The 19,100-nt window shown below is 43.0% G+C and overlaps 1 protein-coding gene across 1 annotated transcript in view; it reads left to right on the forward strand.

Annotated features, from left to right (window-relative positions):
* Positions 1-11,966, forward strand: part of LOC126262652 (integrin alpha-PS3-like) — a 440,796-nt gene extending 428,830 nt beyond the window's left edge. Inside the window, exon 25 of the mRNA XM_049959421.1 lies at positions 11,788-11,966. Within this exon, the coding sequence (XP_049815378.1) occupies positions 11,788-11,831 (44 nt within the window). The 3' untranslated portion in view covers positions 11,832-11,966. The remainder of the gene's footprint in view (positions 1-11,787) is intronic.
* Positions 11,967-19,100: the final 7,134 nt, after the last annotated feature.

Below are 19,100 nucleotides of genomic sequence, written 5' to 3' on the forward strand. Positions count from 1 at the left end.
TGCGTTGTAGCAGCGAATCTTGGTTGATGCTTCATTCCTTCCATGGTGACATCGCTGTAAATATTCACTGCAGTACTTTTTGTGGAAAGGTGATTAAATTAAAGAAGAAACTTACAGTTAGTCCTTTCATTGATCTGTATGTTGTTATGTTCACTTTGCCTCTCGGCACCAACTGTAAACCTACAAAACTAACCTTAAAGATTATCCAAAGAATTTTGTGATTTTCACTGTCGAATTTCCTTGGTCAGATCAGAGAAAAATATAGTAGGTGAAATGTTGTTATTCAGATATTTTTAACACGGGCGGTGAAATGGTACGTTCAAAGGACAGAGGAGAGGCCATTCAGGAATCTAACTTGTAACTGACAAAGAATCTAAGCTTCGGGGTGTCCCAGGAAAGTTATGACAAACTTCGACATGTTGTAGAGAGTTTCTTGAGGAAGAAATCGGGGATAGGTACCCTCCTCCAGAAGCGTAATCCAACGACGCTACAGAGCGTAGAAGTTATAGGCACTGGCGCCTGCCATTAGGCCACCCCTTCAACAGAAAACGTGACTTTATATGCTGACGGACCATAGGTGGAACGTCTCGTAGTGTTGGTTATTATTCAGTAATCGCAACTTATTCCTGCGATCGCTAGTGAAGAAGATAGACCTAGTTGCTGCCAAGACAATGCTTGTCTCCTATGAATACGATGCTCTGTTACCTCGGTGGATGACAGTCGTGGACATGGGTTCGCTTCTGCATTTTATTTTTCTCCTGTATACCGAAGAACATGGTAGATTTTAGATGGTTCCAGGAGATAAATAAACTGTGGATGGAAACCAGTGTCCAAAACTGTCATCCACCAGGGCAACAGAGCACGGCACTCTCCGTGTGGGAGGAAAATATCCCCTACGCAACAGCTAGCTCCATCTTCTACACTGACGATCGTGGCAATCAGTAGCGGTCATTGAATAATAAACAACTTCATGAGACATTCCGCCTATGATCCTTCAGCGTACAAAGTACTGTTTGCTGCTGGAGGGGTGGCCTAGTGGCAGATGCCAACGCCTATAACTTCTACACTCTGTAGCGTCGTTGGATGGCATTTCTGGACACGGGTTGCTATCCTCGATTTGTATCCTCAAGATCCCCTCTACAACCCCTCAAAGTTTGTCGCAACATTTATTAGACACCCTACATACAGATCTGTTTAACTACACTCCTGGAAATGGAAAAAAGAACACATTGACACCGGTGTGTCAGACCCACCATACTTGCTCCGGACACTGCGAGAGGGCTGTACAAGCAATGATCACACGCACGGCACAGCGGACACACCAGGACCCGCGGTGTTGGCCGTCGAATGGCGCTAGCTGCGCAGCATTTGTGCACCGCCGCCGTCAGTGTCAGCCAGTTTGCCGTGGCATACGGAGCTCCATCGCAGTCCTTAACACTGGTAGCATGCCGCGACAGCGTGGACGTGAACCGTATGTGCAGTTGACGGATTTTGAGCGAGGGCGTATAGTGGGCATGTGGGAGGCCGGGTGGACGTACCGCCGAATTGCTCAACACGTGGGGCGTGAGGTCTCCACAGTACATCGATGTTGTCGCCAGTGGTCGGCGGAAGGTGCACGTGCCCGTCGACCTGGGACCGGACCGCAGCGACGCACGGATGCACGCCAAGACCGTAGGATCCTACGCAGTGCCGTAGGGGACCGCACCGCCACTTCCCAGCAAATTTGGGACACTGTTGCTCCTGGGGTATCGGCGAGGACCATTCGCAACCGTCTCCATGAAGCTGGGCTACGGTCCCGCACACCGTTAGGCCGTCTTCCGCTCACGCCCCAACATCGTGCAGCCCGCCTCCAGTGGTGTCGCGACAGGCGTGAATGGAGGGACGAATGGAGACGTGTCGTCTTCAGCGATGAGAGTCGCTTCTGCCTTGGTGCCAATGATGGTCGTATGCGTGTTTGGCGCCGTGCAGGTGAGCGCCACAATCAGGACTGCATACGACCGAGGCACACAGGGCCAACACCCGGCATCATGGTGTGGGGAGCGATCTCCTACACTGGCCGTGCACCACTGGTGATCGTCGAGGGGACACTGAATAGTGCACGGTACATCCAAACCGTCATCGAACCCATCGTTCTACCATTCCTAGACCGGCAAGGGAACTTGCTGTTCCAACAGGACAATGCACGTCCGCATGTATCCCGTGCCACCCAACGTGCTCTAGAAGGTGTAAGTCAACTACCCTGGACAGCAAGATCTCCGGATCTGTCCGCCATTGAGCATGTTTGGGACTGGATGAAGCGTCGTCTCACGCGGTCTGCACGTCCAGCACGAACGCTGGTCCAACTGAGGCGCCAGGTGGAAATGGCATGGCAAGCCGTTCCACAGGACTACATCCAGCATCTCTACGATCGTCTCCATGGGAGAATAGCAGCCTGCATTGCTGCGAAAGGTGGATATACACTGTACTAGTGCCGACATTGTGCATGCTCTGTTGCCTGTGTCTATGTGCCTGTGGTTCTGTCAGTGTGATCATGTGATGTATCTGACCCCAGGAATGTGTCAATAAAGTTTCCCCTTCCTGGGACAATGAATTCACGGTGTTCTTATTTCAATTTCCAGGAGTGTATTTGTCATTAATATACAGGCCGTTTCAAAGTCTTTACATCAAACGTCTAGGGATGATAGATCAGTCATGGGGAACGACTTTTATTAGAGACAAAGTGTTAGCCGCCACGTCCCAGTGACGCTAGGCATCCTTTTGTATTGGTTATGCCCCCGAGAGGCGGCAGCCGCGCGGGGTAGCTGTGCGGTCTTAGGCACCTTGAGGCGATTCGCGCGGCTCCCCCTGTCAGAGGTTCGAGTCCTCCCTCGGGCATGGTTGTGTGTGTTGTCCTTAGCGTAAGTCAGTTTAAGGTAGATCAAGTAGTGTGTAAGCCTAGGGACCGATCACCTCAGTTTGTTTCCACAGACCTTACCACAAATTTCCAATTGAGAGGCGGCATGACATGGGTAATGTGCAACGTGTGTATGCAGTGTGTGTTGCCTCTAATCCAGTCATCTGCTTCACATGACAAGTGGAAGGCTCATCAAAATTCAAGTTCCTGACTCACTTCTAAAATATCTTTATCCACATAGAGATACTCGTTCTTATTTTCTTATTGAAAATCACTCTATCAACATACTATGGTAGGTAGCATGCAGCGCACTAGATTATTAGACACTGCTAGTTCGTTGAAATCTCTTCGTCTCAGGGCCGGCGAATACAAAAGGACTTTTAGAACAGTCGGGAAGCGTCAGTGAACACTTTGTCACCAAAAAAGGTGTTCCGCATGACTTGATCTATTATCCTAGACATTTGATGCAAATACTTTAAAACATTCTATATAATTAAGTCGGTATACCTACACACACACACACACACACACACACACACACACACACACACACACACAGGATAAGGGAAATGTACCATGGAAGTGTGACAGCCAGAGCGAGAGCACCAGCAGCAGCGAGTACTGTTTGTATAAAGCGTTTATTTTGCATTTTGTTTACGACCTTACACTAAGGAAGGGATTCTATTAGTGTTTATCTGCTCTGCATAGTAACTAACAGTTCTTGATAAAACTTTACGTAGTTTTCGTGTTAGATTTCTTAGTGTTTTCTTGATCGTTTAGAACAGAAAGCGCCCAAAAACCGTCTTTTGTTTGTTTCGCGGCCGTTAGCCACTAGTCACTTGAATCAGCAGTTGTCTTGTGACAGCCAGAGCGAGAGCACCAGCAGCAGCGAGTACTGTTTGTATAAAGCGTTTATTTTGCATTTTGTTTACGACCTTCCACTAAGGAAGGGATTCTATTAGTGTTTATCTGCTCTGCATAGTAACTAACAGTTCCTGATAAAACTTTACGTAGTTTTCGTGTTAGATTTCTTAGTGTTTTCTTGATCGTTTAGAACAGAAAGCGCCCAAAAACCGTCTTTTGTTTGTTTCGCGGCCGTTAGCCACTAGTCACTTGAATCAGCAGTTGTCTTGTGACAGCCAGAGCGAGAGCACCAGCAGCAGCGAGTACTGTTTGTATAAAGCGTTTATTTTGCATTTTGTTTACGACCTTCCACTAAGGAAGGGATTCTATTAGTGTTTATCTGCTCTGCATAGTAACTAACAGTTCCTGATAAAACTTTACGTAGTTTTCGTGTTAGATTTCTTAGTGTTTTCTTGATCGTTTAGAACAGAAAGCGCCCAAAAACCGTCTTTTGTTTGTTTCGCGGCCGTTAGCCACTAGTCACTTGAATCAGCAGTTGTCTTGTGACAGCCAGAGCGAGAGCACCAGCAGCAGCGAGTACTGTTTGTATAAAGCGTTTATTTTGCATTTTGTTTACGACCTTCCACTAAGGAAGGGATTCTATTTGTGTTTATCTGCTCTGCATAGAAACTAACAGTTCTTGATCGTTAGGAGAGAAATTTATTTTGTACTTATTTGCTGCGCTTAGCTTTTAAATAGTTTTTCTGGGAAAACCTAGCGTAGTTTTCGCGTCTCGTATTTCAGTGAGTGTTTCTTGATTATCAGAGTAGCTCATCAGAAGATTATCTTGGGAATTTGTCACCGTATAGAGTAGGGTAAACATAGTCATGCGTAGGGACTGTGGTTGTTGTGAGCGGACGCAAGGAGAATTGGCCACTCTTCGGGGGCAGGTGGAGGCTTTGTCTGTTAGGCTCATCGAGCTCGAGGCGCAGGCGTCGGCTCGTAGTGGCGTTGGGGCAACTGTGGTGAGACCTATGCCTACTTCGGTGGCCTTGGAATCACATGGAACCCCTGATGTCGCTGCGTCTTCCGGCAGTGAGCATCTTACCGGTCAGCCATCACTCCAGGGTGAATGGCGGACAGTGGTGGGCTCGCGCGTGCCTGGCCGAAAGGCGAAGGTGGGATCTGGCCGCGTGGCAGCTGCCTTACCCCTTTCCAACAGGTACGGGGTGCTTCCTAGTGGTGATGACATCGTTTCCGAGCCACCACAGGATGCCTCGCCTGTTGGGCCAGTGGCCGATTCTCCGGCAAGGTCCCGACAGTCACAGAGGGCGGGCCTATTAGTTATAGGGAGCTCCAACGTTAGGCGGGTTATGGAGCCCCTCAGGAAAATAGCGGGTAGGTCGGGGAAGAATGCCAGTGTGCACTCGGTGTGCTTGCCGGGGGGTCTCGTCCGTAATGTGGAGGAGGCCCTTCCGGCAGCTATTGAACGCACTGGGTGTGACCGGCTGCAGATAGTAGCACATGTCGGAACGAATGACGCCTGCCGCTTGGGTTCTGAGGCCATCCTTGGTTCCTTCCGGCGGCTGGCTGATTTGGTGAAGACAACCAGCATCGCACGCGGAGTGCAAGCTGACCTTAATATCTGCAGCATAGTGCCCAGAGTCGATCGCGGTCCTCTGGTTTGGAGCCGTGTGGAGGGTCTAAACCAGAGGCTCAGACGACTCTGCGACTATAATGGTTGCAAATTCATCGACCTCCGTTATTGGGTGGAGAACTGTAGGGCCCCCCTAGACAGGTCAGGCGTGCACTACACACCGGAAGCAGCTACTAGGGTAGCAGTGTACGTGTGGCGTGCACACGGGGGTTTTTTAGGTTAGAGGGACCCCCCCTTGGGCGAAACGATAAAATACCTGACGGCTTACCAGAGAGAACATCAGCATCGTTGATAAAGAACGTCCGTCCTCAGAGACCAAAAACAGGCAAAGTTAACGTAATATTGGTAAACTGCAGGAGTATCCAGGGCAAGGTTCCTGAATTAGTATCGCTTATTGAAGGAAATAGTGCGCATATAGTATTAGGAACGGAAAGTTGGTTAAAACCGGAAGTGAACAGTAACGAAATCCTAGACACAGAATGGAATATATACCGCAAGGATAGGATAAACGCCAATGGTGGAGGAGTATTTATAGCAGTAAAGAATTCAATAATATCCAGTGAAGTTATTAGCGAATGCGAATGTGAAATAATCTGGGTTAAGTTAAGTATCAAAGGTGGGTCAGATATGATAGTCGGATGCTTCTATAGACCACCTGCATCAGCAACCGTAGTAGCTGAGCGCCTCAGAGAGAACCTGCAGAACGTCGTGAAGAAGTTTCGTGATCATACTATTGTAATAGGGGGAGACTTCAATCTACCAGGTATAGAATGGGATAGTCACACAATCAGAACTGGAGCCAGGGACAGAGACTCTTGTGACATTATCCTGACTGCCTTGTCCGAGAATTACTTCGAGCAGATAGTTAGAGAACCAACTCGTGAAGCTAACGTTTTAGACCTCATAGCAACAAACAGACCGGAACTTTTCGACTCCGTGAATGTAGAAGAGGGTATCAGTGATCATAAGTCAGTGGTTGCATCAATGACTACAAGTGTAATAAGAAATGCCAAGAAAGGAAGGAAAATATATTTGCTTAACAAGAGTGATAGGGCACAAATCGCAGAATATCTGAGTGACCACCATCAAACGTTCATTTCTGAGGAAGAGGATGTGGAACAAAAATGGAAAAAATTCAGAAACATCGTCCAGTACGCCTTAGATAAGTTCGTACCGACTAAGGTCCAAAGCGAGGGGAAAGATCCACCGTGGTATAACAATCATGTACGAAAGGTACTACGGAAACAAAGAAAGCTTCATCATAGGTTTAAGAGTAGTCGAATCATAGCTGATAAGGAAAAGCTGAACGAAGCGAAAAAGAGCGTAAAGAGAGCAATGAGAGAAGCATTCAACGAATTCGAACATAAAACATTGGTAAACAATCTAAACAAGAACCCTAAAAAGTTTTGGTCATATGTAAAATCGGTAAGCGGATCTAAATCCCCTATTCAAAGACTCGTTGACCACGATGGCACCAAAACAGAGGACGACCGAAGAAAGGCAGAAATACTGAATTCAGTGTTCCGAAACTGTTTCACTGCGGAAAATCGTAACACGGTCCCTGACTTCAGCCGTCGCACGGACGCCAAAATGGAAAATATTGAAATAAACGATATCGGAATTGAAAAACAACTGCTATCACTTAGTAGCGGAAAAGCATCCGGACCAGACGAGATACCCGTAAGATTCTACAGTGATTATGCTAAAGAACTTGCCCCCTTTCTATCAGCAATTTATCGTAGATCTCTGGAAGAACGTAAAGTACCTAGCGACTGGAAGAAAGCGCAGGTCATTCCCATTTTCAAGAAGGGTCATAAATCAGATGCGAATAATTATAGGCCTATTTCGCTTACGTCAATCTGTTGTAGAATAATGGAACATGTTTTATGTTCTCGTATTATGACGTTCTTAGATAATACAAATCTCCTTCATCATAACCAACATGGATTACGCAAACAGAGATCATGTGAAACTCAGCTCGCCCTATTTGTCCAAGAAATTCACAGTGCCGTAGACACTGGCGAGCAGATTGATGCCGTATTCCTGGACTTCAGGAAGGCATTTGATACGGTTCCGCACTTACGTTTAGTGAAAAAAATACGAGCCTACGGAATATCGGACCAGGTTTGTGATTGGATTCAGGATTTCCTAGAAGAAAGAACACAACATGTCATTCTTAACGGTTCAAAATCTGCAGATGTAGAGGTAATTTCGGGAGTACCGCAAGGAAGCGTGATAGGACCTTTATTGTTTACAATATACATAAATGACTTAGTTGACAACATCGGTAGCTCCGTGAGGCTATTTGCAGATGACACGGTTGTCTACAAGAAAGTAGCAACATCAGAAGACTCGTACGTACTCCAGGAAGACCTGCAGAGGATTAATGAATGGTGCGACAGCTGGCAGCTTTCCCTAAACGTAGATAAATGTAATATAATGCGCATACATAGGGGCAGAAATCCATTCCAGTACGATTATGCCATAGGTGGTAAATCATTGGAAGCGGTAACGACCGTAAAATACTTAGGAGTTACTATCCGGAGCGATCTGAAGTGGAATGATCACATAAAACAAATAGTGGGAAAAGCAGGCGCCAGGTTGAGATTCATAGGAAGAATTCTAAGAAAATGTGACTCATCGACGAAAGAAGTAGCTTACAAAACGCTTGTTCGTCCGATTCTTGAGTATTGCTCATCAGTATGGGACCCTTACCAGGTTGGATTAATAGAAGAGATAGACATGATCCAGCGAAAAGCAGCGCGATTCGTCATGGGGACATTTAGTCAGCGCGAGAGCGTTACGGAGAAGCTGAACAAGCTCCAGTGGCGGACACTTCAAGAAAGGCGTTACGCAATACGGAGAGGTTTATTATCGAAATTACGAGAGAGCACATTCCGGGAAGAGATGGGCAACATATTACTACCGCCCACATATATCTCGCGTAATGATCACAACGAAAAGATCCGAGAAATTAGAGGAAATACGGAGACGTACAAGCAGTCGTTCTTCCCACGCACAATTCGTGAATGGAACAGGGAAGGGGGGATCAGATAGTGGTACAATAAGTACCCTCCGCCACACACCGTAAGGTGGCTCGCGGAGTATAGATGTAGATGTAGATGTGTGAAAATGGGAGGAGAGAGATCAGCTTGGATTGAACAGAAGAACGGCTTGAGGCTGGGAAGTGCACTTTCACCATTACTCTTCATTGTAGTGTTGGATGATGTAATGAGTACAGTAGTATAAGTAATTGGTGAAAGGAAAATGAAAGCTATGGTGTTTGCAGATGATCTGATGATTTGGGGAAACGAGTAGGAGGAAGCACAACACCAGTTTGACGTGTGGGAACGAACAGTACAAGAATATGGGATGAAATTTAGTACAAGTAAGAGTGAGATGATTATCACGACAAGAAAGAAGGAGAGAGAAACAACTGGAATAACAATTCGTGGGAAACAATTGAGGAGAATGCATAGTTTCAAGTACCTAGGAAGCCTGATACAGGAAGATGGAAAAAACGTCAGAGAAATAAACGAGCGGGAGAGAAAAGCAGAAGCATTTCGGAAGAGTGTCAGAAGCCTGATATGGAACAAGGATGAACCCCAAATCAGTAAAAAGTTTATATACCGGTCATACTATGTCCCGATCCTGACATATGCATCAGAAACCTGGGTTATGAAAGGAAGAGGAAAACCAAAGTACAAGCTAGTGAGATGAAATTCTTGAGTAACAGTATTGGAGTGACAAAGATAGACGGGTTAAGAAATGAGAGGATCAGAGAGTTAATGACGGTGGAACCATTTCAGGAGGAGATAGAGAAATCAAGGCTGAGATGGTAAGGACACTTTAAGAGAATGGAGGAGAAGAGGATACCCAGTAGGATACACGAGATGAAACTGGAAGGAAAGAGACCAAGAGGAAGACCGATGGCTGAAAGTAGTAGAGGAATGCGTGCAGAAGAAAGGGGAAGACTGGGCCAAGGTGAAGATGGAGAGATGGTGGCAAGACAGAAGACGATGGAGAGGCCTATGTTGCATACAGACCCGGCCAGAGGCTGGAAATTGTCCCAGATGATGATGATGATGACGACCTACACACACTGACGTGAAAAAGACATGGGATAGCGATATACACATATACAGATGACGATGATATCGTGTACGCAAAGTATAAAAGGGCAGTGTATTGACGGAGCTGTCATTCGTACTCAGGTGATTCATGTAAAAGGATTCCCAAAGTGACTATGACCGCACAACGCAAATTAACAGACCTTTGAAACCGAATGGTATTTGGAGCTAGACGCATGGGGCATTCCATTTCGGAAATCGATAGGGAATCCAATATTCCGAGATCCACAGTGTAAAGAGCGCGCTGAGAGTACCAGGCATTAACTCTCACCACAAACAACGCAGAAGTCGACGGCCTTAACTTAGCGACCGAGAGCGGAGGAGTCTGCGTAGAGTTGTCAGCAACAACTGACAAGCGATAATACGTGAAATAACCGCAGAAATCTCTGTGAGACGTACGATGAACGCATTCGTCAGGACAGTGGGGTGAAATTTAGCGTTAGTGGGCTATGACAGCAGCCGACCGTCGGTGGAGCTTCTGCAAATAGCACATCACCTGCAGCGCCTCTTCTGGATTCGTGACCACATCGATTGGACCCCAGGCGACTGGAAAACCGTGGCTCGGCCGGATGAGTCCCGATTTTTGTGGGTAAGAGCTGATGATAGGGTTCTAGTGTGGCTCAGACCGCACGAAGCCATGGACCCAAGTTGTCAACTAGGCACTGTGCAAGCTAGTGATGTCTCTGTAACGACATGGGCTGTGTGTACACGGAATGGACTGGGTGCTCTGGTCCAACTGGGCCGATCATAGACTGGAAATGGTTAGGTTCGGCTACTTGGATACCATTTTCAGCCATTCATGGAGTTCATGTTCTCAAACAGCGAAGTCATGTCACCGGGCCATAATTGTTCGCAAATGGGTCGAAGAAGATTCTGGACAATTCAAGCAAATGACTTGACCACCAACATAGCCCGTCATGAATCCCATCTAACATTTATGGGACATTATAGAGAGATATGTTCTGCACAAAATCCTGCTCCGGAAACACTTTCGCAATCATGGACGGTTATAGAGGCAGCATGGCTAAATATTTCTGGGGGGGGGAGTCTTCCAATGATTTGTTAAATACATGCCACGTCGAGTTACTACACTACGCCGCGCAAAAGAACGTCCCGACGCGATGTTAGGAGGTATCCAAGATTTTTGTCACCTCAGCGTACATGAGTTAGAAAAAGTCACTTCAGAGTTGTAAGAACTATAATTAGTCCAAGTCTTTAGCATTTTAGCGGCCTTCTGAGCTTCAGCTACGTAATGCTGTCATCTGACGGACATGGACGGAATCTTTCGGCGTGGCATTTAAGGCCCATCAAAGCTCATAGCTCCATGCCCTGTGGTTCTTAACAATTCACGCAAGTCGGTCCTTTAAAAAAAATTGTTCAATGCAGTAAGTTATTGATAAGGGGAGGCGACAATAATTTTATTTCAAATGCCATCCGCATATTTGACAGTCTGGAATATAGCGAGCAGCAATTTGCATATACGAAAAACAATTGGACACATTTTTCTTGGATTAAACTACTGTTACGAGTTTGTGGGAACTTCCGTAAGAAATTTGATAATCGTTTATAAATGGTAAACAATTCGAGTGGGGAAATTCATGTTCTCATTGCAGCATTTTCTACAGAGGTATGTGGATATTTTCAAAAAAAAATCCGTGATTCAAATGGCAGTCTTTTTCTTGGTCATTAATTAGTTTTTTTATAGAGTTGTTGCGAGGATTATGACAATTATTGGGATAATGAATCTAATAAAAACTCTTGTAGATAATAATAGGATTGTTTTTCTTGATTTATACCAAGCTTTCTGAATGGAAGTCAAATCTCGAACTATACAGCCATTTGGTTATAAAATCAAGAATTTTATTCAAACGAACTGTTTAAAGCGTTTGCGACTTGGAAAGTTACTCACAACGAACTGTTTACAGCGTTTGCGACTTGGGAAGTTACTCACACGCAAAAAGTATACAATTTTCTAGAGATTACACATTACGTATTCCAAATCAGGCAAAATGGTGATCCTAACCTAAAAAAAATCGGCGTCAGTAACCCCATGCAGTTACGGTAACAAGTCGGCTGAATACCATTTATAAATAAAATTCAACTGTAATATTCTCTAGCATTTAGAGAATATTAGACTTTATTACAGAAAAAGGTATGAAATACACGTAAATGAAACTTCTAAATTTTGAGCGATACAACGAATGCTTTATTTCCACTGCATGATCTCAATGAGCATTTATCAATGATATTTCTCTTGTTTTCAGATGAAAACTTAGCCGAGGCTAAGAAACTCATGGACGAAGACTGAGTAAGCAGAGCGACGGAATTGACGAAGTTTTCAAGACACATAGCTTTTAAGGCTAAACTAATTTCTAAGAACTATTAGCAAATCTATTTTTTCAAAGACATGGCTAATGTATGCTATATACTTTTGTAAGAACGATGCGATTAAACTTTGAGTATATGACGTCCAGTCTTTTCTCCAAATGTATTTTGATTTTAATTTAAAATTGAAGTTAAGATTCCATTTTCGAGCTGCGGGAGAAAGCAACCCATGTGCTCGTCTGTTAATCTAACAATGAAATAAAAATAACAATTTTATTTTTTCTATAATACGTTCTTCTATTATAAGAAGTACTTACTTTGAAACATTCAGATCCTTGGAAACCTTGTCATTCGCCCAGTCATTTGGTGAATTTATAAGCTGAAATGATAATTAAATCGACACCCTAGCTGCAAACAGACGTTGATATACATCATTGGGGACATGTTAAAAATGTGTGTCCCGCCCGGGACTCGAATCCAGGATCTCCTGATTACATGGCAGAAACTCTATCCATCTGAGCCACTGAGGGCACAGAGTCTAGTGCGCCTGCAGGGATTTACCCCTTGCACACTCCCCGTAAGACTTACATTCCCAACACGTCCACACCATTACATCTATTAGGCGCACTACGAATTACTGGTGTGGACATGTTGGGAATGTGGGTCTTACGGGGAGCGTGTAAGGGGTAAATCCCTGCAGGCGCACTATACTCTGTGCCCTCGGTGGCTCAGATGGATAGAGCGTCTGCCATGTAAGCAGGAGATCCCGGGTTCGAGTCCCGGGCGGGACACACATTTTCAACATGTCCCCAATGATGTATATCAACGCCTGTTTGCAGCTAGGGTGACGATTTAATTATCATTTCATTCTAGAGAAGCTGCGCGGTCATCAATTATATCTGTTCTTTCGGGAACAGATACTACCTTCATATAAAAGAAGCTGTTCATTTGCTTGACCTTTTATTTGCTGTCGTATTGATGCGTCATCGGATTGTATACAGACAGCATTTACCAGCAACTTACTCCTGAGGTACAAAATCGCCGTAATAAATTCCCTAACTTTCAGCTCCGAGAATCTGAGGCGTTACCTAATTATAGCCGCAGAGAGCATTAAGTTCTTGTAGTCCTACAGCACTGTCAACTTGCATTTCCGTATCTGGCGTTTGAGTTTGTGTTGTTGAGACTGAGACCTGACTTCGACAGTGGCGAAGGAATAGACCGTCTGTAAGTGAGGAAATGGTGCTGCTTCCGCGCCGGGACGTGGGTTTGGTGGCTTGAATCACATGGAGAGCCATTGATAAAACATCCCAGGTTACAACATGAAGTTGGCGCCCTAATCCGTAAGTATCGTGTTGGGGATGCCAAACGTCAATAACCAGTTGTTAACCTTTGTTTCTGCTACAATACTCGTTTGTTGATTTGGGATGGCAATCATCGCAACATAACGTAAAAACTTGCCTATGATGGTTAACATGTAGCGGTTATCCGCCAGTGTGCAGTTAAATAGACTCAATATATCCATCCCAACCATTTCGCATAGCTTGTACACCTCCAATACTCTTCGAAGCGGTATTCGTTGTTGACTCACATCGGCTCCTTTTGCACATGGCACACAATTCTTCATGTACCGCTCAACTTCCCATCTTTGGAGTCTCTACCAAAACCATTCAGCTACTCTATGGTCTGTTGTTATGTGCCCTTCACGAGCTTTTTTTAATACTTCTTCATTTAGTGGTGCAGTTACCATGACATGCGGTCTGAACAGTAGCACATCTTGCATAAGTAAGAATTATTGCGTTTTGAATAGCTGGCAGTCCACCTAAGCGGTCTGTGCCTTTTGTTACTTTTCAAGAGTTTGTTCAACTGCATGTATGATCCCAATTTTTCTGCTCAAACAATCCACACTGCCATGCTTCCTGCCGAATCTGTGCACTCCCTCAAAATCAAATTCACTTAATTGTCATGTCCATCGAGTCAATCTGTGTGAAGGATTTTTCAGTCCTAAAAGTAACCTTAATGCTGCATCATCTATTACAACTATGAATTTCATGTCATACAGGTGACAACGAAAGTAAACGATACGTAGCTTAGGTTAAACATCTCCATCTCCGTACTTGAGCAATTCTGTTTCGCTTTATTCAAGCGCCTTGATGCATACGCTACTGGAAACTTATTGCTACCCACTTCCAGACACAAAACGCATCCCACCACCTGGTTGCTTGCATCACACGACAGGATATACTCTTTCTCGTAATTTGGAAATACTAACATAGGACTAGTTTTAGGCCTTTTTTAATCCCTTAAATGCAGAATGACAGTCAGCTGTCCACTGAAAATTCAATCCTTCTTCGACAAATGCTTTAATAGTGCAGCAACGTCGGCAAATCCCTTTACAAATTTCCTATGATATTTACATAACCCTAAAACGACTACAGCGGATTCTCAGTTTGTAGCAGCAAGAAATCACAGACTGCATATATCAATTTTCAGTCTTCAGGCCATCATGGCTAATTACACGACCTAGTGCGTAGTTTTCTTGCACCGTATATTGATACATTCTAATAAAAGTCCTTCAATAAGCGACACTGCAAAGTATTTCGAAGAGTATAAAGCTTTGCATGATCCTAAAGTCGTGGCAAGAAAGCACCTTACAATGACGATGGCGTAAAATTTCTTTTGAAAGCACCAGACAGTGCAAACTAGTTGATTAATCTGGATTCTAGATTTCTATTTACCTGATATACGCCATCATCTAAAACAATTACATCTGGGGCTGTATCAAGCCAGTGAGTACATTGGTTGATATTGTCCATTGACACATGACAGATCAATCGAGAACAGTTCTTACACATTAAAGAAGAAGAATTAATGAATGAACGAAAACAGTGTTTGGTCCTTTTATCATCCAACTCCTTTCATTCAGTCTCTGAAAAAGTCATAAAAAATCAATTTTATGACGAGCAGATAATGAGGGTAGATGATTAGAATATAATATACTCAACTACATGCAATCAATAACATTATTATTAGTCAGCAATTCATGGTTTACACAGCTCACATCCTTTCTCGACGAGCTCAAATCTGTGAACGGCACAAATGAAAAAGGTATCTAAATACCTGTCTCTTCGTTTGTCAGCTGTGGCATAAAATAATCGTTTAACAGAATTAGCGAAGCTTCTTTGTGAACTGAATGCTTTCTGTGACTGCAAGAAAAGATTTCGTTAATTTCCTGCTAAAAGAAAAATATTCCACAGAATACACACATTAACTCATTGTCCTTACTTTACCCATTGGTTAGCATTTTAAACAAAGCTAAAGAAAAATAATGCCACATCGTCCCCTTCATGCTTGAAGTTATGGCTCATGCAGCCTACACTTCAGGCATTCTGTCACATCAGGGATGTAGTAACTTTCAACGTAATACATCATATTAATTTTTAACCGAAGCTCCATGCATTATGGAAGGAGTAAAAGTATTCGTACTACGACCTTGTTAGAAAACTTATAATTACAATTATTATTTGATATTCATTTTGACTAGCTCTATTGCGTATGCTTGGATTGATACAGGTTTTAAATCACTTCAGTGCTAGATGAGAAATTTAAAAAAGTGAATAGCCTTTTATGGCTCATGCAAAACTCTACGTTCAATGTTCTCTCCCTCCCCATGTGCTAGCAGCTCACGGGGAAAAGAGCCAACAAAAACTAAAGTGACGGGTGTAAATTCTCACTTGCTTTACAGTTCACATTTGACCATTTCACTCAAATTAGTAACAAGTGAAAAATTATATGTTAATGGCTCACGACTGCATTTTAAAACTTATATCCAGTTATACTTGTTTTCTTTGCTTCTTGTGTCCATACACGTACAAAAACTGCACAGATTTCAGTTCATTTTTTGGTAAGATTTAATAAAGTTACTTCCGTATAACGCATTTGGATTGTTAAAATGTAATTTGACCAGCTTAAGGTAGCTATGTATCTTTGTTTGTTACTAAATAATTTCTTTTAAAAGTTCTGTTCTTATACGTTTACATACAAAGAAAAATTGTATCGACGTTGGTCGATCGACAGATGTAGATGTGCAACGTGGCTGCGAGAATGCGAGGCGAAAGTATGTCGTTGTCAGTTGGCACCAAATGGATGACCTCGATGTCGTTTGATGATCCGACGCAAACCCTGGCGTTGTAGTCGCGGGAAACAGCCGATGGTCTAACGCAGGTAAAACTGGCAACTCATCTTCAAACCGATCATCATAGGATTACATAAAACAGTCAATATTAAATCCTGACTTTACATACGCTACAGTGCCCTGGAATGGAATCTGGTTAATATATTCATTTCATTGGAAAGTTTAATTTACTTATATACACATTAGTGCAATCTGCATCAACTGGGACTTGTTTTTTCCATCGACTGCTAACTGGTAATCCTGTTAGCCTACTGTATTACATTACCTTAAACTGAACTGTCTCTCACAGTTCATATCAAAGTATACAACATTCTGCTCTCACTTTAGTGTCATCACAGGCAATAAGTAAATGTCTGTGTAGTGCAGTTGTGCATATTCTGCGCACTTCGAAATTTTTACGTTTGCGGCTTTTAGATTGACACAAGACGACAATGGTGTCTGCAGCGAACATTATCGTTGGCTGCAGGCATGGCAGTTATTCATTTCCTTTGCTGCAATTGTACAGTTTCCATGTACATGCGTATAAGTCCTTGGCTTTTGAATTTAACATCACCTGGTAGTTTCCCGGGAGATAGGAGGCATCCGTGGATTAATCACACAATCACATCTTACTTCCAGTTCGTCTGAGGTGAGTACACATTCATTGTGCGCCTTCAAATGATTTTAAATGTTTGTCCTTGAGCGTGACGTTATAACGTCACTCGCAAGAGCTCCTTGTTCATAAGTAAACATGAGCTTTACTACGAAGCACTAAGTTCACTCATTTTCATCCGTAATTACTTTATATCTTTAATTCCCATAGATCGTAAAATTTCTTTTTGTCATAGCAAAGATCAAGCAAGTTTACAGTAGTTAGTATATCATATACAAAACCCTCCTTTTCCGGAATATTTGGCCATGTTTCTGTGATTTAACTCAGTTGCTTGATGCTTACAGGTAATTATCTTTTACTTAAACAATAAAATTTCTTACTTCAATACTCAGGGCACCACTGTTCTATACCCGCATGGGAGGAAAAGGAACATGCCTCAGAACGAATCGGAAAGAAAAGTGGAAACAAGTCACAACATAAAGCGTTCACCACCATTACGTTCAAAATCCAGTGAACAATTCGTGGCCAACTTTACAACTAGTACCATGACATGTGTAGAGATTAAGAATTCACTTAACCAGTCCTAGTGAAAATTATCTCATTCCAGTTAACAAGTATAAAACATGTCATGTGTAATGGTATGTTAAAAAACGTTTACTCTACTTCTTGCATACCTTAAAACTGAGGTATCTAGCCTTTAATCATCGATGTAATACATCCTGTTTGAACAAATAATATGCTGTTCTCTACAGTTCCACTAGCTAGAAGATGCCACATACTTAATTGGTGCATCATAAAAGATCGTGACGTGCCTCAGAAATAACATGCTGGATTCAATATGTGCGTCACTCATTAATTCACATTCACTATATAAGTATGTGTTTTGAACACACAACTTGACACTTTCCTCTTTACCAGGATTGTTCATATGGTAAAAATATTCTTAAGAAAATGCAGAATAAAAGCACATATGTTTTCACTTGGTATTTATACAAACATTTACAAGAAGTTAACAGACAAAAGTCAACTAATTCTCTTTTGTGACAGTGTATGGACTGTACACACATGTGCACAAATTGAAGTCCTCATTGTCAACTATGCTTCATTTATAGATTACGAATAATGTCTTAAAAAATCACCATATAGATGTACATACAACATATAGAAATGTGCAAGTAATGCTTTAATCTCATCCTAGAGCATATGAATACCTCATTTGTAAGCTTATTTTGAGATTCTCAATAGGAGACAAAAGTTCATCATACTACACACACAGACACACACACACACACACACACACACACACACACACACACACACACACACACACACACACAAATTATAGAACACTCATCATTAAAAGTAGGAATACACGTATAAAAACCTACTGTATTTCTAGTTTCACGGCCTCACTTCTTATCCATAGGATGGAATATGTTTTACTGCATTATGTTTCATGGGGCACCACTTCCATATGATACTGGTATCCTTTTATGATACCAGGTTTACAGGGAAAGAAGGCACATAATAATAATAAATCCCCTAGCTCCACTCTGTGTTAGTCATCTAAGCATTCTAACTCCATGGTTTTCTTGTGGATGTGAGGCGAGTTACATTGCACATCAACGTAATCTTGTGATTCTGGTGTAGTACAAGAGCAGGGTTGGTAACTGTGACTACACAGCACCTTGGCTTTCACTGCCTTAATTTTTACCCTTTGGCAGAATCTGCCATATTTTGCCTTATTTCACAATAAATCTAAAACAATGCTCCTTCCACCTATCATCTTGCAAGTAATCCATTCTGATCAAACAGTTCTCAGCCAGTTCACTGACCATGAAAAACGTGCGTCTTATGGCTCCGCACTCGAAATCTATTTTAATCTGTGCCTGCGTGCTTACATTCTGAACTCTGGCACCAATAGCTCCAGACAATGCACAATTTTGAACTACCAGAGTAGGCACATTAGTTGTCTCAACATTCTTTTAAATAAGTTGCTGTTCTCTGAATGATTCAAACTCATCACATAATTCCTGTCGAATGTCAATGTCATCATTATACAGACAAAACAGTTCATTAGAACTGGTGCGTCTATCACATCCCGCGACCATCATCAGGTAGCTCAATGAGGTTACATCTAGTTTCACGTCTTGTTTATAGCTGAGGGCCATTCCTCTGTCACCTCAACTAAGTGAACTTTGTAGTTGTACGCAACTCGGAGCGGTCCCACGATTGGTTCCCATGTATTTTCGTGATTATTCTTCTGACGCTACGACTGGTTCCCAATGTTCGATGGCCACTGATTGCCCTAATGCAGCTGCCTCTGAATGCCATGTGGTCCAATGATATTCATGTTGTACGCCGGATTGTATCTACTGTTGTTATTCTTCAGCAGCCAATAAAAATGCGGCGAATTCTGCATATTTACATTCTTGTTTGGGTTTACCACACCAGCATGCGTTGCTGCT

Source organism: Schistocerca nitens, chromosome 6, assembly GCF_023898315.1.
Source record: "Schistocerca nitens isolate TAMUIC-IGC-003100 chromosome 6, iqSchNite1.1, whole genome shotgun sequence".
NCBI classification, from domain to species: Eukaryota; Metazoa; Arthropoda; class Insecta; order Orthoptera; family Acrididae; genus Schistocerca; species Schistocerca nitens.